General features: G+C 40.1%; 1 protein-coding gene across 1 annotated transcript; it reads left to right on the top strand.

Moving 5' to 3' along the window:
- Nucleotides 1-379: 379 nt before the first annotated feature.
- Nucleotides 380-25,825, top strand: LOC308635282 (ubiquitin carboxyl-terminal hydrolase 17-like protein 6; the record flags this gene model as incomplete). Its single annotated transcript, XM_081269642.1, has 3 exons — nucleotides 380-642; nucleotides 24,169-24,269; nucleotides 24,360-25,825. 3 exons carry the CDS (start codon nucleotides 380-382, stop codon nucleotides 25,823-25,825), a joined length of 1,830 nt encoding a protein of 609 aa, XP_081125768.1.
- Between the last annotated feature and the right edge of the window lie 401 nt (nucleotides 25,826-26,226).

A 26,226-nucleotide genomic window follows, 5' to 3' on the forward strand; every position in this document is an offset into this window, starting at 1 on the left:
GGCAGGGCCACTTCCAAAGGCTGCCTAATTAGGAGCATTGGGCCTTCTTTTGTCCAAGGGATTGTCTATGCGCGCTGCGAATCCCTCCCTAGAAGAAATGGCTTTTCTAGAGGAAGAAGCCTGCAGCCTTAAGGTTGATTCCAAAGATAGTTCTCCTAACTCCATGAACTCTGAATTTGCAGCTGAAGCTGAAGGTCAGAAGGATGGGATGGAAGGACCAAACGAAGCCCAGAAAAGCAGCTGGAATAGGCTGGGGACCAGGACACCCAGCTGATCTACCTGAAGGCTCTACAGGACATCCCAGGGAAATCCAGTGCCCAGAAGGAAAGAAGCTGCCACCCCTAGGGTGAAGCCCAGCCCAGAAGTGTGTCCCAACCCTATGGAAGGACCAGCCCTGAGCATCAAGGTCACTCCTCAGAAAGAGAAAGACTTGCCCCCAGAGGTCAGAGCCCAGGAGGAACAGCCTGACAGGGGCAGCTTCTGTGACACCAGGGTGATTGTGGACCATCAGAGGGAACCTGCTGAGGAGTCACTTGGTGACCAAAGGACAGTCATTGACAAGCCCTCTCCCCTGCTAGAATTTTTGGATGGCTCCAACATTCAAAGATGGGTTGAGAAATCCAAAAGCATTCAGATAGGAAGGTGGTGATGGAACACACTCCATGAGGAGGCCACTGGTGTGACGTGGACGAGTCTCCGGGTCAGATTCTCTCAGGAGGAGCCTGTCTCCCTGAAGTACTCTGCAGTTCCAGAGCCTTCTTCCCTCTCCACTGACCACAACATGTACCCCTCATTTGTACAGAAGTCCTTGGTGTGACTACACCAGCTACAGGCCAGCAGCCCAAGACTCCTGGCACCCCTCTGTGGGCAGCAGCCAGGACACAGCCTCCTAAGTGATCACCCCCCAGCTCCTCAGTGAGCTCCCAGAGCCCCTCCAGAGACCCAGAGTCCCACTCCCTGCAGGTGTGCAGAAGCTCCCTGGAAGAAGTGAAGGAGAAAAGGACATTCTGAGCAGAGACTCCACCTCATCCCTGTGGCGGACAGGCATCTAGCTCCCTGACATGGGGCCATGAGGATCCCAGCCTGAAGCAGGGCTTTATTGACACTCAGTGCCACTTGGCCATGCTGTACTCCAAGTTCTCGTTCAAGGGGACCTTTACAAGGTTCAGAAAAATGACAGCAGCTCCTTCCTCACCTCCAGGGCTGCATCTCTGACTTCTGTGACCCTGGGACACTGACAGTCTGCCTGTGGGAGCAGCTGCTGAAGGAGGATCTGGTCTGGGGGGCCTTCAGCTGTCACCCAGATTTTGCACTTTACTATAGTGGGAGCTAAGAGAAGTCTGTTGCAGGCCTTGGGGCACCCCAGGTCATAGTCTTTGGGTAAATGGGCTGGGATTGCTCTTACTAGTGCACCTCGCCCATCCCACAGCAGGGCAAGATAACCACGGTCTCTGTGGTCAGCTTTTCTCTTTTTTTTAGATGTTGAGACCTAACAGCAAGGTTTTTCTACTTGTAGAGCTAACAAATATAATTCCTAAAAGTTTCTGTGGATGTCATTTGTTAAATGCTTTATAAGCCACTGCTTATCATTTGGCCATGTTGTTTGTTTTGTTCAGTTTTGGAGTACTGGGGAAGGAATCCAGGCAGCGAGCTGCACTCCAGCTCCCCAGTATGCCTGGGGACCAGGGAGGAGAGGCATTTTGTGACTTCTCATGACTGACATCAGCATGAATCTTTCCTTCTTGGGAAGTCATCGACTTTGGGTGTTGTTTTGTTTTAAATGTGAAATATGCCCATTGCAGAATATTTGGAAAGTGCAAACAAGTGTGTAAAGATCATTCTCATTCACTCTGAAAAATTAAAAATAAAAATAAGAGGAGGCTCATGGTTTTTTGTAAACAAAATTGTATTGGTTACTCTGAAGAAAAAAAAAAAAAAGGTCCAGGACCAGATGGTTTCACAGCTGAATTAATTCATTTATAAATTTAAATGCCTTTAACACAAATGTGGGTCATATACCATAGTTTGATCAACTGCTTAATTTCCACGTACATAGCAATTTCCCACTCATACTTACCTTTATTCTCTGAACTATCTGAATTTTATTTAAAATTAAAAAATCTTATATTTTATCTATGTTGCTTTTTCTGTATTTCTAAGTATTTTATGTCAAATCTCAATAATATAATTTGTAAAATATGTACTTGGGAAGTATATCTAACCTTCTTTTATCCAATTAAGATTATTTGTGTATATTTTCAGGAATATTTAATAGAAGCCCCTATCCCTTTCCATGAACATTAAGAGAAGAAATATAATAGAGCTGGATTTTGACATTTTAATAACCTAATTTATATCGTCATCAAGTTTGTCATTTCCTGAATTGAAATCTCTAATTTATTTGACTTACATGTTTATTATTACAAATTAAATAAAAAAGGAAAGTGAACAGGTTTTAGATGATTTGTTTCACTGAAGCACTAGACCAATTGAAGGGGAATCTCTCACCCAATCTACATACAATGGCTCTAGAAAGGCAGTTTGATGAGATCACCTTTCAAAGTCACATGATAACACTCTCAATCTAGTCAATAGGATCCAATCACATCTGATCCAATCATGATCCAATCATTTCTAAAATACTTTGATTTTTTTTTATTGGTTTTTCAAAACATTACATAGTTCTTGATATATCATATTTCACACTTTGATTCAAGTGGGTTATGAACTCTCATTTTTACCCCGTATACAGATTGCAGAGTCACATCAGTTACACTTCCACTGATTTACTTATTGACATACTCATGTCTGTTGCATTCTGCTGCCTTTCCTATCCTCTACTATCCACCTCCCCTCCCCTCCCCTCCCCTTTTCTCTCTCTACCCCCTCTACTGTAATTCATTTCTCCCCCTTGTATTCTTTTTCCCTTTCCCCTCACTTCCTCTTGTATGTAATTTTGTATAACCCTAAGGGTCTCCTTCCATTTCCAAGCAATTTCCCTTCTCTCTCCCTGTCCCTCCCACCTCTCATCCCTGTTTAATTTTAGTCATCTTCTCATGCTCTTCTTCCCTACTCTGTTCTTAGTTATTCTCCTTATATCAAAGAAGACATTTGGCGTTTGTTTTTTAGGGATTGGCTAGCTTCACTTAGCATAATCTGCTCTAATGCCATCCATCTCCCTCCAAATTCTATAATTTTTTCATTTCTTAATGCAGAGTAATACTCCATTGTGTATAAATGCCACATTTTTTTTTATCCATTCGTCTATTGAAGGGCATCTAGGTTGCTTCCATAGTCTTGCTATTGTGAATTGTGCTGCTATGAACATCTAAAATACTTTGAAACTTATTGCTTGACATTTATGCATATTAAAACATTGTGATACACACACACACACACACACACACACATTTGAAAACTGAAAGAAATTTTATGTACTATTTCCAATATACTGCTTCATACTCCAACTTGGTTTTTGAAATAAATACATGCACATGAACTGGAGTTGGTGGTGCACACCTTTAATCTCAGGAACTCAGGAGGCTGAGGCAGGAGGGCTGCAAGTTTGAGGCCTGCCTCAAGGAAGTTAGTGAGACCATCAGCATTTTACAAAACCCTTTCTCAAAATCAAAGAAAGGACTGGGGTTGTGGCTCAGTGGTAAAGCTTCCTTGGGTCAATTTTTAGTAGCTAAGTAAACAAATAAATATGTAAAAATAGATCCACAAGTAATGTCACTCTCTTGTCTAACATACCTCTAGTTTATTCCATTGCACTGTGGGTTACTAGTTATCTACACAGGGGAACTAAGATTTTTAAAATGTTCTAGTTGTCTATTCATCAACATTAGTAATTTCCAGCTCTCAAATACCTCCCCCCTCTATACCTTCAGAATTTACCTGTATTCCTCATCCTGAACTTCCTGAGTCTTATTCCAAATTGATCCTTTGTGATAACTGGTGGAACCCTTCAGAAAAAGTCAACAAAAATGAGAAAGTATAGCAATTCCACCTATGAGTTAAATGTTCTCTCATCTCTGCTTTCCTGTGTTTCTCACAGTGTCAAGATAAACAAATTCATGGTAGTCAGTTAAATTGTATTCATTTTCTCAGTTCAACATGAATTACAAATAGAACCATACCCTATATTAGAGAGAAAAAATTGAACAAACTCTGATGAGACAGATGTCTTGACTATAGTGACTCCATTTTGTTTAGGAAGTCCAGTTTGTGAACAGCCATGCCAAGTAGAAAGGTCACTACTGGGGCAAGTTGCTTTTCCTTTTGTTCCTTTTTCTATTTATCTTCCTTTTGCTTCTTTGGCTCATGATTTTCACTCTGGGGGGGGGGGGGGAAGCAACATTTTACTTCACTGGTTCAAGATCACCATCTACTGGTCACATCTGGCAATTTCAGGTTATATGGTTCATCGTAAAATCAAAGACCATCCTTTGGTTTTGTTTGGATTTGATCAATTCACTTATTAAAGCAGTTTTCTAGGTGGAAGATAATGTGAAGACCAGGAGGGTAAGTGGAGCAGAGTGCTTCTTATGCCACAGACAATGGGAGACTCAAGACGAAACCTCTAACATTGTTAGATAGTTCACACCTGACAACTGGCATAAAGAAAGTGGATCCGCACTCCGGAGTGAGCTGGGTGTCCTATCTATGCAGATAGGGTCAACAAGTTCCTTTCCGACAAACACAAAAGTCCCCCAAATCTCAGTAGCATGGGGGTTAATGATGAGGTGAGAGGTCACTCAGGAACTTAGGGCAGCTTCTGGAAAGCAAACTGTCACCTGGGCTGCAGGAACAGGGCAGGCTTCTGGAGATGGCCTGGGGGAGTGCAAACAAGGAACAAGCAGGTGGAGAGTAGAAGGGTATGACAGATGCAGGGAACCACCGAGCCAGGACACAGAAGTGTATGCGAGGGAGTGATGAGATGTTGGGTTTTGCTAGAGAGTAGACAACAGATGCAGGGCCATATCAGACTGGGAATCAGCAAGCAGTCCTCCTGAGTGCTGAATCAGGAGCCTTTGACCCTGGCCTTCCAGCAACTCACCAACATACTCATTTTCTTTTCCCCTTATTGCTTCTTCTTCCTTGGCTGGACTTTAGGTCCACCTTTAGCCGGTGGACAAAATTCAGTTCAATAAAGATCACAGATCTGGTCCGGGTAAACCAGGAGAGGCAGGAATGTATCGCTTGCGCCTCCTGGTGGCAATTTTAGGATTGTGATCCTTTATCTTCTTCAAAGGCCCAGCGGAAGGAGAGCTGCTGCTTAAAACCAAGAGGATTTCTTGTCAGTGAGTGAAAGTGTGACTGTAATTATAGGAAGATACAGAAAGATTAATATTTGTCTGGGACTGTGGATAGAATTAGTATCACCTTACTTTTGAGTAGTGGCTCCTTTTCCCTCTTGAGCAAATTCCTCTCCTTGATAACCACAGGCCTGGGATAGCACTGAAGCATTCAAATCCATCCTGTTGGAGGAATTCCCAGTTTGTGAGTGTTGTGTACACTTATATTTGCACCTGGAATCATTCTCTCTCCCTCCCCCCCATTTCTCCAGGCTTTTGGGAAATCAAATTCTTAGATAATCATCTCTCTTTTGTTTAAAGAACTCTAACTCTGCTGACTCCATTGTGGTGTCCATATTGAGGAAGAAAATTTGAACGAGATGAGGATCATTTATTGATTTGTGGGGAGGAAAAGAGTGAATGCTTTCTGTTCTAGAGATAGCCTCAGATTGTCAATAATTGATTTTGTTTTCAAGAATAACGGAGGAATTTAAAGTAGTGTGCAGTTAAGGAGAATGGTTTTTGCTTACAAAGCTTTTTTTTTTTTTTTTTTTTTTTTTTTTTGCATGGACAGAGACATGTCTAGGATTGTAAAGCTTTAAAAATCTCATGTAGCTGATGGGTCCAGATTTGTCATCATAGAGGAAGCTGAAATCTATTTATTTACTTGTAAAATTGAAGGGATTTGAATTTAACTGACCATCAGTCCCTTTGGGCAGGGCATAATTGGATTTACTTCTCTGTTCTCATTTGGAAATCTTCCTTTGACTTGTAGTGAGAAAATTCTGGGGCTCCCCACAGTCCAGAGAGGGGCTTCTTAAACTTTCCTTCCTCTTACCCCATCCTGTCAGAGAGAACTCAGCCTCACAGGCAGAATGACAGCAATCCTTCATCCTCACTTACCGAGTTTCACAATTATTTCTAGTCTCCAAATCTTGTGCCTTAAAGAAAGAATTATACTTCTGTAGAGAGCATCTCTGAAACAAAGGGTAAGCACCCTATTTCTTAGATAAAACCTACCATCAGGCCACCTGTCCTCCAGTTTGATAGCCACAGTGCCAGGATAACCCTGAGTTATGGGCTGACTTGTGTACCTCCCCAAATCAGGTGTGGAAGTCTTAACCCCCAGAGCCTCGGAATTTAATGGTAGGGCCTTTAAAGAAGTAATTAAGTTACAATGAGGTCACTAGGAAGGTTCTAGACTGGTGTTCTTCGAAGAAGAGGAGATCAGGACATAGCCACAGAGGAAAGGCCATGTGGGGACATAGGAGAAGGCAGCCACATATGCAAGCCAAAGAGAGAGGCCCCAGAAGAAAGTAACCCTGTCAATACCTTCATCTTGGGCTTCCAGCCTCTAGAAATATGAGAAAATAATTTCTGTTGCTTAAGACACCCAGTCTGGGGTATTTTATTATGGCAGCCCTAGCAGACTAATGTGCCCTGAGTTTCTCATTGTTCAAATTCATCCCATAAAATGGATCAAACAGCCTCTATCTAAGCAATGTTTTCCTTTCACACCCTCGTTCTGTGGAGTGCAGAGATTCTTCATTTTGAGAATTCTAACCTGGACTAATTTCTTCCCTGTTTAGATCTTATTTGGGAGATGCTGTGCTCACCCTTCCTAATGGAAAGGAATGTAGGAGAACAAGCCAGGGGTAAGCTCCTTGATGTTGGCCAATATCCTGTGTGCATTTTAAAGGGTGTAAGAACCTCTTGGCCCAAAGTGCAAGGTCTTTAGCAATATACCATCAATTTTTCTTATACAAACTTAAAAGCAAAGTTGTAAATGTAGTGTAAAAAATAAGAAACACAATTAGAAAAATAAATTCCTATTCTGTACCTACTCTCAATTAACCATTGCTTCAATTAGGAGTTCCTTGTTTTGAAAGCAACTTTAATTACATTTGGATGTACTCTTATGACCACATCATTTTTAATGGTCACACAGCATTCTATTTCATGATGTACCATCCTTTTTTCAATTAGTCTCCTATTTTTCATTGTTATAAATAATGCTGCAATGGACATCATTTTAAATATTTTTTAAAAGTGAAAATTTTTTTGATATGAATAGATTTGTATGGTCAAAATTCCCCATTTAGAGAATATGTGTGCATATTTTCCAATTGTCCAAAGTATCCAAAGTGTTCTTGTCTGTAACCTCTCCAACATTGCCTACTTTCAATCTTTTGCCTTTTTGTCAATCTGACGGGTAAAAAATTGTCACTTATTATTGTATAATGATTTGAATTTCTTTTATTATTTATGAAGATTAAACATTAATCGTACAGATTTATTGGTAATTTGTGTTTTTCTTTATTAAAAGTCAGGTATTTTAAAAACATTACAAAACTATAAAAGCTGCTTTATGAGTTAAAGATACTGGCTCAGTCATGTTTATCTCTTAGTTATGTCAGTCTGACATTTACCTTTTAATTGAATTCATGATTTCTTCACAAACAAAAAATAAATGTATTATAAAAATTTATGAAGTGCTATTTAAAATTATGTCCATCTAGAATTTATATTGGAATAAGTTGTGAAGTATACAGTATTTAAGGTCTCTGGATTTTCTAATAATTATCCAGTTACCCCAGGACCAATTATTGAACACTATTTTTTTTTTTTTTTTTGGTATTGGGGATTGAACCCCCAGGAGTGCTTAAACATCGAATTACATCCCTAACCCCCCCCCCCTTTTAAATTTTGAGACAGGGTCTCACTGTGATAATCAAGCCAAAGTGACTCCATTTTGTTTAGTAACTCCATTTTGTAAAACAGCCATGCCAAATAGAAAGGTCATGATTGGGGCAAGTTGTTTTTCCTTTTGTTGTAGAAACCCTCAAGAACATGGAAATATCTAATGGGGCTCTGTTTCTGTAACTGGGGTGAATGGGCTAATTGTGATTGGCTAAGCTTCCTGCCGCCTGACTGCAATCTCCTGCTTCTGTAACTTGGCTTGCTTGCATTGGCTAAACCCCCAAACGTCCCTTTTGTGTTTTTCAAGCTTAAAAGGAAGGCCCTTAAAATTGTTCGAGGTGGATCCAGAACAGACTTTATGCTCCCAGTCAGTTGCCGTGCGGTGTGCTTCAATAAAGGCTTGATTCAATTGTACGTGAGTGGTCTGGAAGTCATTTTATGAAACCTGGGATGGTGCTTAAACTATAACATCACTAAGTTTCTGAGGCCTCACTAAGTTGCTGAGGCTGGCCTTGAACTTTCAATCCTTTTGTCTCAGCCTCCCAAACCACTGGGATTATAGGTGTGTACCATAGTCCCTAACTCAGTTATTGACACTAATACAGGGGTTAGAAAAACTATGTTTATGGTATTACCTTCCAAACTATTCTAAAATTGGGTCTCTTTTGGACTTTCTATTATATTCTGTCAGATCCTGAGTCAGTACTATGCTGTTTTAAATATTGCAGTTCTGTAGTATATATTAATGTCTGTAAAGCAATCCTCCTAATTTTCAAAAAATTCCTGGATATTCTCCTATAATTGGCTCATCTAAATGAATTTAGAATTATTTTGTAAAATTCCAACAAGTTTTTTTTATTTGCATTGCATTAATGTTATAGATTAATTTGGGAGAAAAATCATCTAACATAATCAAAATTTTTCTGTAGGGAACATAGCTTATTTCTTGTTTTTCTCCATTTTAAAAAATGTCTCTTAGTAAAGCTTTGCAGTTTCCTTAATCTAGGTCTCATGTATATCTCAAGTTTATCCCTGGGTAGTTTTTGTTTTCCTGTTTGTGTCATGAATGCGGACCTTTCCCTTTACATTTTTTAATTGGCTAGTTATGATAGTAATAAAATTATATATTTGTTGAGCAATAACTGTTATATATAAAATTTTCATTGATTCTATAGGATTTTACAGGGAGACGCTCATATCATATGCCAAACATGGTATTGATATATATTTCTGTGTACTATGTATATCTCTTAATTCTTCTTTTCTAATTGTACTGAATAGAACTTTCAGAACAATGTTGAATAATTGTGGTGAAATCAAATATGCTCATCTTGTTTCTAGCAATAATTTCATTTCACTACTTGTTATATTTAATAGTAACTTCTGATAACTATTTGCTTACATGTCCAGGAAGTTTCTTCTGTTTGTAACATATTCAGTTTCTAATTTTTCCCCAGAATGGATGTTGGATTTCATCAGATGTCCTTACTGACACCTATCTAATATCTTTTTTATCTTTGGTTTGTGAATATGATAAGTTATCTACATAGATTTTCCTAATATTATATACTTTTTTGTTTCAATGTTTTTCTGGTAGTGATAGATTATTTATTTAGGTTGGAACCAGATTTAATAGTCTCATATTTTATTTTGTATTATATTTTTTGGAATGATTCACTTGTTTTCTTCTTTCCTTCTCTCCTTCATAGGTTTCAGTATATGGCTATCCCAGTTCCATTAAAAATTGAGACATTTTCTGGTGGGGGTTTGGGCTCAGCGGCAGAGTACTCACCTAGGACATGCAAGGTCCCGGGTTTGATCCTTAGCGCCACATAAAAATAAATCAATAAAATAAAGGTATTGTGCCCAACTACAACTAAAAAATAAAAATATTTAAAAAAATGAGACATTTTCTTCTTTGTGTATGTTTCTTACTTTTCTATTTGGTTTATTTTCCAAATAGTTTAATTTCTTCTAGAGCTGAATGTGGTAATGTATATCTGCATAGAAATTATTAATTTGATCAAAATAATCTTATTAATCATAACAATGTCTCACTTATTGAAAAGCCACACAATGATATTGTTTTGTAGTTGAAATTTTTTCCTTTTTATCTGTTATTTGATTCTATTCCTTGTTTTTATATTTTCATTTTCTCCTTTTCGGTCTTGGTTAGAGTTGCCAACAGTTTGTGTCTCTTATTGATCTTCTCAAGGGACATTCTTAATATTTGCTTGTCAATCTTTTTTTAAATTTCATAATTAGTTAATTTTACTTTTTAATAAGTAATTCCCACTTCCTGCTTTCATTTATTTTTTCTAGTTTCTTCAATTAGTTGATTTTTTTTGTAAAAATGTAATTTTAAAACTATTTAAGGCTCAAAATCTTTTTCTTTTCTGAGTATTTGGGGATTATTTCTCTGTGCTTTGCTATGTATTGTTATTATTGTGATTGATGTAGATAGTATTACAGTTCTTGCTTTCTCTTACATTCAAGGATTTATAAGAAGACTGATTTTTAAATTTGCAAGGGATTTGATTTTTAAAAGTGCCAGACTTTTTTATTTCTATTGTGTCTGGCAGATGCTGCTATTTGCATATCAGATATCCATCTCTTCCATTTTTCTCTAGTCACTGAACTCAGATTTTGTTGATCGCAGCAAACTATGCAGCATAATTGCTCAATTTTCTACTCACCTTGTAGATAGTCCTGGCATGGGGCATGGTTCTGACCAGTGAGATGTAAACACAAGTAGAGTCCTTTTCTGAACAGAAAGGCAAAGGCTTTCCAAAAGAAAACTCATCACTTCTTTGCCCTTTTTTTCTTCATCCTTGCTAAATTCCCTGAAGGCAAATGTGATGCAAATGTTATGTCAGAGGTACAGGAAAAGTCAAGGGTAAAGACTAACAGACTAGGGATGGCAAAGCAGAAAGAGGGAAAGGAACTACACGACTTCTAATTATGTAGGCCTATGAATACCTCTCCTGCTAGTACCTATGCTTCCTGCTACTTCCAGCTGAATGAATTTCTAATGGGCACATTACCCTGTACCTAGAAAATGTGGCTTGCCAGAAGTCTACCTTCCCTTACCAATTATGATATGCTAATTGCTATAGTGGGTAGGCTACTCCATGTCAATCACACTGGTCCTGTTTTCTCTGTTCAGGGTGAACATGGAGCTAAGCTGTGACCACTCAGACAATGATGGAAGTCAGATGGCTTGAGGATACTTCTGGTCAAGATGTTCTTGCTCCAAAAAGAGGATTAGAATGGAAAAGTCCTTCATTATCGTGCTCCCACGACAAGGGAGCAAAAGAGAGGCTGGTGTGGTCCTTACATTCCCCTTCAAAGGCACACCTCCAATAACCTAAAGATCTCTTACTAGGCCCCACCTTTTAAAGGTTCCGTCATCTCTCAATGGCACCAAGCTCAGAGCCAAACCTTTAACATGTAGTCTTTTGGGGTATATTCCAGACCCAAATTATAGCACCTTGTTAGCTTAATCTTACAGGTAAATTTGCCTGTAGTTTCCAATGTTAGAATTTGCAATTCAGAGATTGAAGTATCACCTGTCTTTTTTGTGGTTTTATTTTGTCACTTTTATTTCTAATGGACTGTGAGACACTTCAAAACAGCTGTAGCTCAAGGCAGTACACTGGCCCACCACTTCACAGCTGAGCCAAGCTGCTTTCAATGTCTATTGTGGCAAAAAAGACTAGCAGAGGCTCTGTCTATGGCTCTAACTGCCTGACCACCCTCATTGTGAACCCACCATCGCAACACCCCAGTTGGCATATTATGTGAGGTGGACACTAGGCTTTCCCTTTTGTTCCCACATTTAGTTCTCTGAAGTTGATTGTAGGTTCAGACTTTGTGTTCTCCATACCGTCAGTTAAGTTCTTGGCCTCTCTGAATTGGAGAACGTTGTTTTTGCTTGATTTGGATCTGTTGTCAGAAGCTCAGGTCCCAATCAGATACAAAGCAGGGAACTTTGTTGTGGTGTCAAATATTTCCCAGACATTATTATTTTTCTTCTTGTCACTTCTCAGGGCTTGGCTTTTGCTTTTCTATAGAGCTGTGCAAAGATTTGGTCTTCATTCTCTGACTCTTTAATCCTCACACTCTTGCACTGGGTTTTATCTACTCCCTTCTTTAAATTTCTTATTTGGATAATGCCTTATTCTCCCTCAAGAAACTGAATCCACAGGAAGTAATCTTCTGTCTTAGTACCTGCCTGAGTACATCTTGCGTCTCCATGAAATTACTGGAAAAGATGATGTTTGTCTCTACACAAGTTTTTAGTCAGAAGAATGGGCTGGAGTTCAGGGAAGGTGAACGTGGTTCAATTCTAGGGTGGTATTCATGTCAGCAGAACTGCCAAACCATCAACTAAATTGTCTGTCTAAAAAGCAATTTTTAATAAATAATAGTTTAGGTAAAGAAAATACTCTGGCTCTGCCTTTAGAAATAATGGACCCATTATTGTGCTGAAGTGTATTGGGCTATTTCTTGCTCTTTATTAGTGCTGGGTCACTTATCTAGGTCTCATGAGGTTTAGTGTCTGGTTTGTTTTTTAACTCACAGTATTAAATATGAGTACATTCTATTTTTTTTTTTTTGTGTGTGTGTGTGGCACCAGGGATTAAACACAAGGCATTTAATGAGTAAGCCACATCCCTAGCTTTTTTAAAAAATAATTTTAATTAAAAAAATTTTTTTGAGACAGGTTCTCACTAAGTTGCTTAGGGCTTTGCTAAGTTGCTGAGGCTGGCTTCAAACCTATGATCTTTCTGCCTCAGCCTCCTGAATTGCTGGGATTACACAGGCAAGTGCCACCACACCTGGCAAGTATGTTCTTTTTATAATCTCTGGAAGGTGGAAAGGTTTTTGAATTTGATTCAAATTCACCCCTTCACGTGGTATATCACAGATGTCAATTGCTTACAACCCTCTCCTGCCTTCTGATAAACCTAGCCTAATTCCCTCTTAAGATTGGGAGCCATCTCGCCACATGTTGGGGACCACAAATCAAGTCAAGATGGCGCCTGGCAGTTTGCCAGGAGGAGTGGTTTGTGAGGCAATGCCACGGAGCCATTAAGATGATGGGATTCCTTATTGGCTGATTGCCGTATCTGGATGATGCTAATTGAGTCAAGCTGTGTGTAATCAGTTAGGTATATATGCCTCTGCTGTAATAAAGGGGCTCCTGCTACCTTGGGTACCCGCTACCTTGAGTTCCCGCTCAGTTCCCGCTTCAACCTTCAAGTTACTTGTCACCTCCCGGTTATTTTGCCCAGCCGAACTGTGGCAGCCACAAAGGCATGAAAGGTTCATTTTGTCTTTACTATAAATCACTGTGATTTCTAAACTTGCTTGGAATGCCTTCCCATGCCTTGAACTCACCCATGCCAGGCTTTCCCTGACCAGATAACAACCCTTTCCAAAACTTTAGTGGAGCCTCATAAATTCTGGCTCTCCCTGGCCAGATAATGACCCTCTCTGAAGCTCTAATGGCGCCTTAATAGATTCTGACATCGGGACCAGCTAAAATATTAACTAACCTTTGTGTTATGCTTGTCAAAATTTTGTTATCTGGCAAGACTTGGCAACTAAACATTCATTTTAATTTTTTCAATTGTAATTTAAAATTTTCTGCTCATTATTTCTATTTCTCCTGAATGCAATATTAAATATAAAAATTTTGTTATCTGTAAATTCTCAAGACACCCTCCTTTTGTGTAACTTTCTGTGCTATAAACCTATGCTCCTAGAGAGCTACTGGGCTGTCTTCTGTTCTCGAGTTTTTCGGGAGAAACAGCCTGGGCCAGTCGGAATTACAAGCTTTCTTTGATTTGATTTCAATTGGAGTAAGTAGTCTTTTCTTTGCATTGTGGTCTAACACCTTCCCACAGTAATCTTGCCATTGTTGACTTATTCTGTCTGAACACATCCTAGAAAAGTCAAGAAGTCTTCCCATGATTTTTATCACCTGAAACCAATCCCAGGTTCTTATGATGTACCTGGCTTTTGTATCAAGACATGAATCTGGGACTGGGATTGTGGCTCAGTGACAGAGCACTTGCCTTGACAGGTGAGATTCTGGGTTTGATCCTCAGCACCAAATAAATAAATGAATGTATTTTTTTTTAAAAATAACTGTGGTGCAAAACTATAAAATTAAAAAAAGCCATGAATCTTCTGTTCACCTTCCCCCAACTCCTGTCACACACATCAGTTTGAATGAAGAAGTTATTATCACTCAAAGTAATTTACTTAGACAAAAAGCATCCAAGAGCCTCCTAGAATTACCCGAAGATTTCATCAGGGAGGTGAGTATTCATGTGTAGGACTTTATGTAGCAGGCCCCCACAGTGAGTCATCCATCTCCTGGATATTCTTGTTCTTCCCCAAAGTCTGTTTAGGCTACCACATCTCTATGGGTGTGTCTGTTCCCAGCTTTGAGGATTCTCTTTCCTCATCTACCCTAATTTCTCCTGGGAACTTCAGTTTCTTTCCCCTAAAGCAAAGGAGACCCTCCTCTCCTCCTTGACCTAGACAATAGCAAGGCCCATGGAGCGAACTCACCTTACAACTCAAGGCTCATCTACACATTTTCCCAAGAGGAATGTCGGTGTTGCACTTCAGAGGAATTCAATTAATAGAATGACCTCATTCTCTTTAGTCTTGACATATAGACCATCTTAGTGTTAGATGGAAAGGAGAGCATATTGTAGTGCTTTATTTCTTCCTACTTTTCCAGAGTCTTGGAATTGATGTTCAGTCCCTGTGACCTTCATACAACCCTATGACTCAGAATTTGCAGGGGTATATAATTTTGTTCCCTCTGAGGAATTCAACTCCCTATTCCCTGAAATGGTCGGGCCTTTCTTCAGTTTGATTCTAGTTATACTTATCTTGTAGCATTTTTTAGAAGTTTCTGGAGTCTAGGAAATACCATATTAAGTTCCAGAGTTGGCAAAGATTCTACAATATTTTTATATTTGAGATAAGAGTTAAGTAAGTAGGCTTCTGATGCCATCTTGAAGTCAGTGTCTTTGGCTTAATCCCCCCTCCCCCATTCATTTTTTCTTCCCAAACTCTCTGTCACCCAGACTGGTTAGCTCTGTTATCAGGAGCTCACACTGCACTGCTCTGGGTTGTTTGGATGCTCTCTAAATTCTGCTATTCTTTAGATTAGGTGGGAGTGGAGGGGAGGAGATGGCAGGGATAGGAAGGATAGTAGAATGAAACAGACATTATTATTACTGTGTGTATATATGTGACTGCATGACCAATGTGATTCTGCAACCTGTACACTCAGAAAAATGAGAAATTAGATCTCATCTGATTCAAATGTATGATATGTCAAGGTCATTGTACTGTCATGGGTCACTAATTAAAACAAATAAAAAAACATGAAAAAAGGAAAAAAATTCTGCTATTCTCCAGAAGCCAACTCAAATTCTTCCTCTTCTATTAAAATCTTCCAAAGTCTTCTATCTGAACAAAATAAGACATAGGGTTCTTCAAACTATCAGTACAATTTTGAACATTGTTGTGAGCATCTTTACTTTTTTCTGATTGAACAGCTCTGTGGCAGTCAACCAAGGATTGCTATATAGGCTCCTTCTATTGTTATTTACCCAACACATGTTTTAACTTTGTTTCTGTACCTACCTTTTCTTTTGAGTGAAGGAATCACTTTTGTATGTTTCATGGTATTCATTAAATACTGATTTTGTATTTTTGATTTATTTAGCAATAGTTTCTAAGTGTTCATTAGAAAAAGTCAACAGTAGTAAAATAAATATTATACTTTGATTTAAGGTCATAGTTATTCTTTGGGTTGAAAGGGGAATATAAACATTATATCTGTAATAGTTATATCTAATCATGTGGGTTTAGGGAAATTAATTCTCTATGGATTCATCACAGCCCAGAACTACTTATATTTCTTCATAACTTCCAACAACAGCCATTCTCTTTCAGGATCTCCAAGTCAATATCAAGTGGCAAGGCGATGGTGGAAGTGGAGGGTTTGGAGAAGGATTGCAGAAACCATGCCAACAATAGAGTTCTGGAGGGATTAATAGCAGTTGGGATTTTTGACGAGGGATAAAGGAGCTAAAACAAAGCTGAAGTTCTTAGTTCCAGATGACCACCAATTCCCAGAAATGCCCTGGGTTTTCACTGTAATTTTCTAATTAATTAGATTAACTCTGACTAAAAAATCATATGGTCAGATTATTGTATCAGGACTAATTAATCTTGCTCTATGCCTTGGCAAATCTCCATAATCCATACACCAGTTCCAACCTGTTGATTAATCAATAAGCCTGCTCACAGTTCTGTCAAGTGAGCAGATATTAATTTATCAATAATATAATGTGCTACTGGCCTTTTAAAAAATATTTATTTTTTTAGTTGTAGTTGGACACAATTATTTTACTTATTTCTTTTTATGTGGTGCTGAGGATGAACCCAGGGCCTCCCACATGCAGGGCGAGCACTCTACTGCTGAGCCCTGTGTTACTGGCCTTTGATGATATCAAAAGGGCAACTAATTTCTCAAGAGTATGCTAATTCAATAATAAACAATAAATAAAATTGCCCTGAATTTAGAGATATGTGATTGTAGAAACTATCAATTAGTCTGCAGTTCATTTTTTTTTAGTGAAGAATAGCTCACTGATTTAATTTTGATAGCTTTAACCCTGAACTTTTGGCAAAAGAAGCAAACAAACAAAAACTCCACCCAAATATATGCAGAAGCCACTAGTTTTCTGGGCATTTTTTTAGCCAGATAGATCTATTTTCTGGGGTGAGAAGTAGAAGTCAAGTCATAATTATTATTTTTGCCATGGGCCAGTTCTTTCTGGATGTGATCATATGTATATGTTCAATTATATGATTATATGAATTCCTGTCTATCTAACTCTTGAAACAAAGCAAAGCATGAAGAGCAAATGACCCAGTCAGTTTCATTTCCTGAATAATGACTTGTATCTTCATAATAATTTCTTAAGCCCCAAGCAAACCAACCTTTTTATAAGAAGAGGTATAAGCCAGATTTTATACGTATTTTTTCTTTGTGTTTCATTTGTTTTCTATCTCTCCTCCTTTTACTTTTCTTTTCTCTCTTTTTTGCCCTTTTCCTCTATTCATGACTGAAGCTAATGATTCTATCATCTTTCTTCACCCATTCAGTTGTTTATCTTTTCAGTGGGCATTCTAATAAAGAATTCAGCGTTTAGCAAAATCCAGTTCCCAATAAAGACATAGAAAGTTGTGATTAGTGCAAAAGGTAAATGATTAGCAGCCATTAGGTAAAATTTATTTGTAATAAATATTAATTTTAACACATTGACTTTCCTTCATTGTGACCAGAGTAACAGAATATTTAGAATTTAAATGTGCTTAGGTTAGAAACTAAATAGGAATTGGACTACTGGTCAAAAATAGGAGTGGGTAATCTCTCTCAGGACAATGCTATGAAAAAAGCTATGAAAAATATAAAATTTAAATTATAAGAAAATTGTAGGTTCAAATTCAGTTGTAAGAAATAATACATAATGATCCTCTGTACCCTTTATCTACTTTCATTGAGTGTTAACATTTTGCAGATATAACACCCAAGGTATTGACATTGATATAGTCCAGATATAGATGTCTTCATCACCAGAAAGAAGCTTGGTGTCATTCTCTGATAACCACACCCACTCCTCCCTCCCCTCCCCATTTCTGATCTCTGGGAACAACTAATCTGTTCTCCATTTCTACAACTTTGTCAATTTAAGAATGGTATCTAAATGGAATCATACAGTTTGTCATATTTTGAGATGGGCTCTTTGACTCAACATAATTCCCTGGAGATGGAGTCAAGTTATTGCATGTATCAATAGCTTGTTCTTGCTGTCTAGTTTTCCATGGCATAGAGGTGGCATAGTATAGAGTTTAACTGTGTACTTGCTGAGAATATCTGTGTTGCTTCCAGGTTTCAGTTATTATGATTAAAGCTGCTATGAATTTCTGTGTACAGGTTTTTGTGTGAATATATTTTTCATTTCTTTGAGATAAGCAAATGCCTGAGAATGCAAGTTTAGTTTAGAAACTGCCAAACTATTTTCCAGAGTGGTTATATTATTTTATAGTCCTACCAGCAATGTATAAGGATCGTTTCTCCACTTTCTCATCAGCATTTGTTGTCCTTAATTTATTTTTATTTTAGCTGCCCCGATAGATGTGCATTGCCATGCCATTGTGGTTTTAACTTTTTGTTCTCTAATGCTAATGACATAGAACATCTTTCATGCACTTAATTACCATCTGTATATGTATCTCCATAGGTAAAATGTTTCTTCATGTCTTTTGCCCATTCTCTAATAAGACTTTTAAAATTATTGAGTTTAGAGAGTTCTTATTATATTGTACACACTAGTACTTTGTTGGATATGTAGTTTGTACATATTTTCTCCCAATGCATAGCTTGCATTTTCATATATGTTAAGGTTTACATCTGCATTTTATTGTTTGTTTTCAATTTATTTCTCCTGTCCTCTTTTTCTGTGTGTTATTTGAACAGTTTTTAGGGTATTATCTGGATTTATTGATAACATTTTGGGGGATCTCTTTTTGATAACTTTCTTAGTGGTTACTATAGGTGGAACTATCTATCTATCTGCAAAGTGTCTCATTTGGCTGATATCAGTGTTTTCCCAATTCAAGTGAAGAATAGAAAATTTACCTGTGCTTAGGTTTCTTTAGCCTTCCTTTTGTTAAAATATATTTGCCAAGTATTTCCTTCTATATTCACTGACCTCCATACCAGATAGCATTATAAATTTTGCTTCAGTTATCAAATATGATTTAACAAGTAGGATAGCCTATTGTTCTTATTCAAATTTTCTTTTTTTAACTTACTTTGATGTTCCTTCTTTTTTGAGGTTTCTGTTATTAGAGAACATTCTTTGTGTGTAGGGTACTGTCTAGAACTTTCTTTAGCTTTTTTTTTTTTCTGGTGGTACTGGGGATTGAACCCAGGTCCTTATACACACTAAGCAAGTGTTCTACCATTGAATTATGTCCCAGAACTTTTAAAAAATATTATACATTTAATTTATTTTTTCACTGTTTTTATTGGTGGGTACCCAACATTTAAGAATTTTTTTAAAAGTTTTTGGTATCAGGGATTGAACTCACAGGTGCTTAACCACTGAAACACATCTTCAGCCCTTTTTATTTTTTTAATTTGGCAACAGGGCCTTGCTAAGTTGCTGAGGCTGGCTTTGAACTTGTGATCCTCCTGCCTCAGCCTTCCTTGCTGTTGGGATTTCAGCCATGTGCCACCAAACCTGTTTTTTTTTTTATTATTAGTTGTTCAAAACATTACAAAGCTCATGATATATCATCTTTCATACATTTGACTCAAGTGGTTTATGAACTCCCATTTTTACCCCAAATAGAAATTGCAGAGTCACATCGGTTACACACTCACATTTTTTACATAATGGCATATTAGTGACTGTTGTATTCTGCTACCTTTCCTATCCCCTTCTATCCCCCTTCCCCTCGATTCCCATCTTCCCTCTCTACCTCATCTGCTGTTGTTCAATTGTCTCCCTTGTTTCCCCCCCCTTCCCCTCACAACCTCTTCTATGTAATTTTGTGTAACATTGAGGGTCTCCACCATTTCCTTTGGGCCCAAGGGTTGTGGGCCCAGTGCCCCATCCCAGTACTTCATGGGGCATCTTCTGCTCCTGGCACTGTGTCCAAAAGCCCCATGGTCCTTGTCCTTCCCCTGTGGGTGGAAAATGATATTTTAGTGCATCAGCAGAACCACAACCATGGCTCCATTGTCAACAAAGGACAGATTTTCCACTCTGAGTTCAGTACTGCCTTTTTTGGAGGGATTCCGATGGGGGACATATTGATTACTATGCTATTTGAGATTCTAGGGTTGTTCCCTAGAATTGACACAGAATTGACAAGGGCACTAGTAGGAAGAACTGGAGATCCTGAAACAGAGGATGTGGAGTCAGGTTTGAACAAATGCACAACACCCTGGCTGGATATGATACTTATTTGGAGATATAGTGGACTCTGGCAGCATCTCAACAGACCAGTTGGCCTGGTGAGGAGTTCCCAGGCTAGGCCCTCAGGGGACTGGGATGGACAATTCAGTTACAGTGACAGAAGCATGCAGGATCTAACCCAGGCTCATTGATCCAAGTCACCCCCTGGCTCTCCATATACCTAGGCCTCCTCTTACCTGGGGTCCTCCTCCTCTGGTGGGGGAGCCCTGGGACCCACTGCTGCCTTTCACATTCTGGGTTTCATGAGTCTGTGTGGCTGAGGCTGTGGGGAATGACCCATCCACGGCCTCATCTCCTTGGAGTCAGGTCTGCCTTCCTCAGGGGCTTGCTTTTAGAATTTTCTGAGTTACAAGGAAAAGAAAGGAAAAATGTCATATTCACAGAGAAACAGATACTTTCTTCCCCTGTACACTGAGCAGAACTCATGACCACAGAGTCAAGTCTGTTACCCACAATGTGATGTCCCTTCCCCAGATGTTTCTCCATTCTCTGCTGTGGCCACCTGGTCCAGGAACAGGACCCTGCCATAGACTAGACACACTGCATGGGAATGTAAGGGTAGATTTGCACCACGAGTGGCTGATTCTAGAGAACAGGCACCTCTCTGTTGTGGCACAGTGTCAGTGCCAGGAGAGGAAGTGATTTTCCTGAGTGATGAGATGACCATGGCCACGAGGACTGGTAGACGTAATGCTCTTAGACACCTATTTGAAAACCACAAATGCAGTGTGGTTTCCCTGCTTGATTTTCATTGCTACCTTTGAGGTCAGAGTAGACAGTTTTCAGGGACAATGTCCCAAAGAACATCTATTTTCTTTTATACTTAAACTTGAGCTCATGATCTTGATTCTTATGTGCTGGCTTAACATTACTGCCTTGCTATTTAGCTAGTTTCTAATAAATATGAAATCGATGTATTTGAACTAGAATTGAACAAAGGAAATATTTATACTTGACATCTCCATGTGATATATTAGGCCCCCAAATCAAGAACTGACAGATTCAAAATATTGACATACTACCCTGCATTTTCCTGATCATAATGGGATAAAGATATAAATAGCAACAAACACGGACATTTGATTAAGATCTGGAAATGGAGTGACTGACTATTCAAGAAACAGTTAATCTTTGAAAACCGAAAGGGAGAAATTAAACAATGTCGTTAGCCTAATGGAAATGGGGTAACAATATAGCAAAACCTGTGGAATGCCACCGTAGGAAGCACTAAAAGGAAAGCTTCTGGCAAGGAGTGCCTAGATAAATATACAAATATGTTTATATATGTAAATATAACGCGTGAGTGATCTCCAATAAGTAAGGCTCCCAAACCTCCGAAAGTAGAAAAAAATAAAATAATAAATATCACAGCAGATGCATAACACAAACAACTGTTGTGATGAAATAATAAATAAAATTGAAAGGCCTTTTGCTACAAAGACCAGAAAATATAAACACAAATAAAATAACAGAGGAGAGGCAGGTGACCTGAATAAATTAGAGGTGACAGGAGACCTTACAACTGACACCAGAGAAACTAAGGGAATCCTGAATCATGAGGAATTCTTTTTGAAAAAAAAAGCTAATAAATTTTAAAATCTTGAGGAAGTGGATAAATTCCTACCCAAATTCCTGCCCTTGGACATAAAATGCCCATGACCTTTCAAAATTGACCTCAGTATATATTCAAAACACAAGAAAGGAATTGAACCAGTTGTTGTAAAGATTCTCCCAAGGAACATCCATTGGTAGATAGGATCACTGCTGAGTTTCAGCAAATTTTTGACAGGATCTAAAAGCAATGCTTCTCACATGCTTCCATACAATTGAAAGGGGGGAACATTTAGAAACCGATTCCATGGGGCCTGTTAGTGGCAGAGCAGGCTGAACCAATGTCAGCTGCAGGGTGGGCTGAACACTTGACCCTCACCCATCTGGTTCCTTATCCCTTGTTTGCCTCAAGTCAGAACACTTAACCCCACTCAAGGCTGAACACTTGACACCCACACATCTGGTGCAAAGGAAACCCACATCTAACTTCTTCCCTCTCACTGAGGGCAGAAGATGAGACCCTTAGCAACTACTGTATGATCCAATCACTGTGGGCCAACAAAGCAGCTTGCAGACCCAGAGACCCCGTCAGATTTTGGCTATCAAAACTCTCCCCTCTCCTTCTCTCTCCTTCCTGTCACTCTCTCTTCCCCTCTCTCTCTCTCTCCCTCTCCCTCTCTTTTCTCTTTTTTCTCTCTCTTGTGCTTTGCTGTCTTCTCTCTCTCTCACTCTCTCTCTTTCTCTGTTTCTCTCTCTCTCACTCTCTTTCTCTCTCACTCTCTCTCTTTCTCTTTCTCTCTCTCTCACTCTCTTTCTCTCTCTCTCTCTCTCTCTCTCTCTCTCTCTCTCTCTCTCTCTCTCTCTCTCTCTCTTTTTCCTTCCCTGTTAATCAGACACCACCACAATAAAGATCTCTTGGTCACTCCATGTGTCGTGGTCACTTTCCTTTCAGAGCCAACCTTCACCTGTTTATTTACCAAAACTGAGGAGGACACAAGAGACAAAGCAAAAATGAACTAACCACTGACATTCAGCCATGAAGAAGGAAATCCTGTCAACGTCAAGAGCTTTCCTGGAGCTGGAAGACCCCACATTCTACACACTGAAAGATAAGGCTCCAGGGCTGGGCTGTAGCTCAGTGGTAGATCGCTTGCCTTGCAGGTGTGAGACCCTGGGTTTGATCCTCAGCACCACATACAAGTGAATAAATAAATAAAGATTTAAAACATAAAAGGCTCCAGTGTTTTCTCTCATGTGTGGAAACTAAAGGAAACAGATGACTGAAAGGTAGAGGTGGGATCCCCAAGGACTGGGAAGGGTATGGCTAGGGTGAGAGATGGAAATTGAAGACAGAAGAAGGGGAAATGGGTAGAAGGGTGGATGAACAGGGGAAAGCTTGACATGTGCATGGATGAAACTACCAGGATGAAGCCCATTAATTTGTTCAATTTACAGTTTAAAATGCCCAGGGCAAAAACGACCAGTTTCCATAGAACTCCATAGAGCCCAGAATGGTGGAGTAGGTTTCCTTTGAAATTTGAATCTTCCTGCAGTCATTCAAATGTTGAATGATTAATATAATCCTTCTAAACGCAAACACCCCTGTTTAAAATGAAGTGAGGCTTACCCAAGGACCTACACCTCCATCATTTCCTGTTTCTCCTCTACTCTTTTCCCCAGCCATACTCTGAAGAACCCATTGGGAAGGGAATCCAACCTGAGGTCCATCTGTCCATCCCTAGTCTGTCAGCAGGCTGTCAGGAAGGTGGCTGCTGGGCAAACACCACAGGAGCAGAGTCAGCTTCCTAGATGTCACATTATCTTGAACATAATAAAAATCTTATTCCCTGCCTCCTTGATATTTCTGCCAAAGACAAGCAGACATATTCCTAAAGGACTTCCTTTTGAATTCAAAACCATCATGGAAATGTGTCAGGACCCGTCCAGCATGACTTGGTTTATTGAGAAGGAAAAGAAATGTATCTTTTTCTCAGAAAAGTGGTTTAAAAGTTTAATAATACATATATATTTTAATAAGTAAAAACATTTTAATTGAGATATTACCACTATGAATATGTGCACGCCTCAAAATGCTTATGAAATGTGGTTATAAAAATACTCCTTGGGCTGGGGATGTGGCTAAAGCGGTAACAGCGCTCGCCTGGCGTGTCCCTGGAGTTGGGTTGGATCCCCGGCACCACATAAAAATAAAATAAAGATGTCCACCGAACAATGAAAAACAAAAATATTAAAAATTCTCTCTCTCTCTCTCTCTCTCTCTCTCTCTCTCTCTCTCTCGCTCTCTCTCTCAAAAAACAAACAAACAAACAAAAAAACAAAAACTCCAGAGATCCACAAACAGGAAAAAGAGTCAACCAGTCTCTCCAGGAAGTGAACTGACCACACCCAAATCCCTAATCCAATTAAGTGCTTGCAGGTGATTGGTGGATCTGTCAGGAAGTTAGTGGGTGTGGTCAGGAGGCTTAGCTATAAAAGGCTGAAAACATGGACCCGGCTGTCATTTGAAGGCCGGCTCCGAAGGAGAAGCTCTCTCCTCTCGAGATTCAGCGGGGAGACCTGGTGGTCACTGCTCCTGGAGACATGGAGGCAGCTTCACTCCACTGTGGAGGTGAGTCTCAGTTTCATGACTGTATAAAACCTGAATGTTCATCAAATGCAGCTGATGCTAAAGTCCATTTGGGTCCTTCTCTACCTGCAGAGTCATCTTTGTCACCTTGCCCTGACGCACACTTAAATAAGAATTCAGCTCCTGTGGGGCCACTGCTGGCTCCTAGAGGGAAACTTTGTCTGAACTGGCAGAGACCGTCCGCGGCTGGTGCTGGGCTGCAGAACATGGGAAACACTTGCTACGTGAATGCAGCCCTGCAGTGCCTGACATACACACCTCCGCTGGCCAACTACATGCTGTCCCAGGAGCACTGCCAGCGCTGTCCTCGTCACAGGGCCTGCATGCTGTGTGTGATGCAAGCCCACGTGAGGCGGGCTCTCCGCCACCCTGGGGATGTCATTCAGCCCCTGCCTGCTTTGGTTGACGGCTTCCACACTTCCCGGCAAGAAGATGCCCATGAATTTCTGCTCTTTACTCTCCATGCCATGCAGGAAGCATGTCTGCGTGGGCACAAGAGGCCGGGTGCTCACTCCAAGGACCCTACCCTCATGCGCCAGATATTTGGAGGGTGCTGGAGATCGCAAATCAAGTGTCTCCACTGCTGTGGCCTTTCAGACACTTTTGACCCCTACCTGGACATTATGCTAGACATCACGGCAGCTCCCAGTGTGCAGCATGCACTGGAGCACTTGGTGAAGCCTGAGTGGCTGGAAGGGGAGAACGCCTACCAGTGTGGTGTTTGTCAGAAGAAGAGGCCAGCCTGCAAGACCCTGACCCTGCAGAAGGCACCAAAGGTTCTTATGCTTGTATTGAAACGGTTCTCGGATCTCACAGGGGAAAAAATGGCTAAGCACGTGCACTATCCTGAGTGTCTCGACATGCAGCCATACATGTCTCAGCAGGGCAGAGGCCCACTGGTGTACGCCCTCTATGCTGTGCTGGTCCATGCCGGGGTGAGCTGTCGCAGCGGACACTACTATTGTTACATAAAAGCTGGCAATGGCCAGTGGTACAAAATGGACGATGCTAAGGTAGTGGCCTGTGACATTACTTGTGTCCTGAGTCAGCGTGCCTATGTCCTCTTTTATGTCCAGAAGAGTGAACTTGAAACTGACAATGGGAGTGTGTCCCTGGGCAGGGAAACAATAGCGCTTGGGCCTGAGGACAATATCTTGAGAGCCACTCAAGGAGAGCTCCAAGGAGACTCCTGTAGCAAAGCAGTAGAGCCAGAAGAGCGCTTGGTGGATACAGCTACTGGAGAAATCACCTTGGATCAGTGGAAATTTCTCCAAGAACAGAACCGACCAAAGTCTGAATTCAACCTCAGGAAAGTGGAATTCACTCTGCCTCCCAATGTTGTTGTGATTCACCAGTCAAAACACAGAGAAAAGGAGAACATAATGGATAAGCAGGAAAAATACAAGCAGAGCAAGGATACCAAGCACAGCATGCGTGAGGAGTTGGTGAACACTGGCCAACTCCCGTGTCTTGCAGGAAGGCCCAGAGCCAACAAGAAGAAGAACAAGCAGGGCAAGAGGACAGTAATTGTGGTCTAGCAATCCAGGGCACTGTGAAGGCCTTTGTATTGCAAACTAATGGTAAGTACTTAGCAGTCCCTGGAGTGCTTTGAGTTCCCTGAAGTAGAGGAGTGCAAACAGAAGCCTGGGTGATCAAGGAATCCAGTTGTGGGTCTGGGAGTCAAACCAAAGCCTTTAGTCAGTCTCCAATCATTGGGACTTCTCCAAAGTGCCATGGCATCTCTGAAACCTTGAGAACAGTGGTGGATGGGCAGTGGATAGAGGGAAAGGTGCCCGTGGCATCCAAGAAGTTCAAGGTCAAGTACCACTGCAGAAGGTTGTCCCAACAAGCTCAGCTGCCTCCAGAGCTCAGGGACGTGGCACTCTCCAGCTGCCAGCTCACCCCCTGTTCCTGAGGGGGCAGCAGCCCCAGGCACCTG

This window comes from Spermophilus citellus (genome assembly GCF_964194105.1).
Source record: "Spermophilus citellus genome assembly, chromosome: 16".
Taxonomy (NCBI): Eukaryota; Metazoa; Chordata; class Mammalia; order Rodentia; family Sciuridae; genus Spermophilus; species Spermophilus citellus.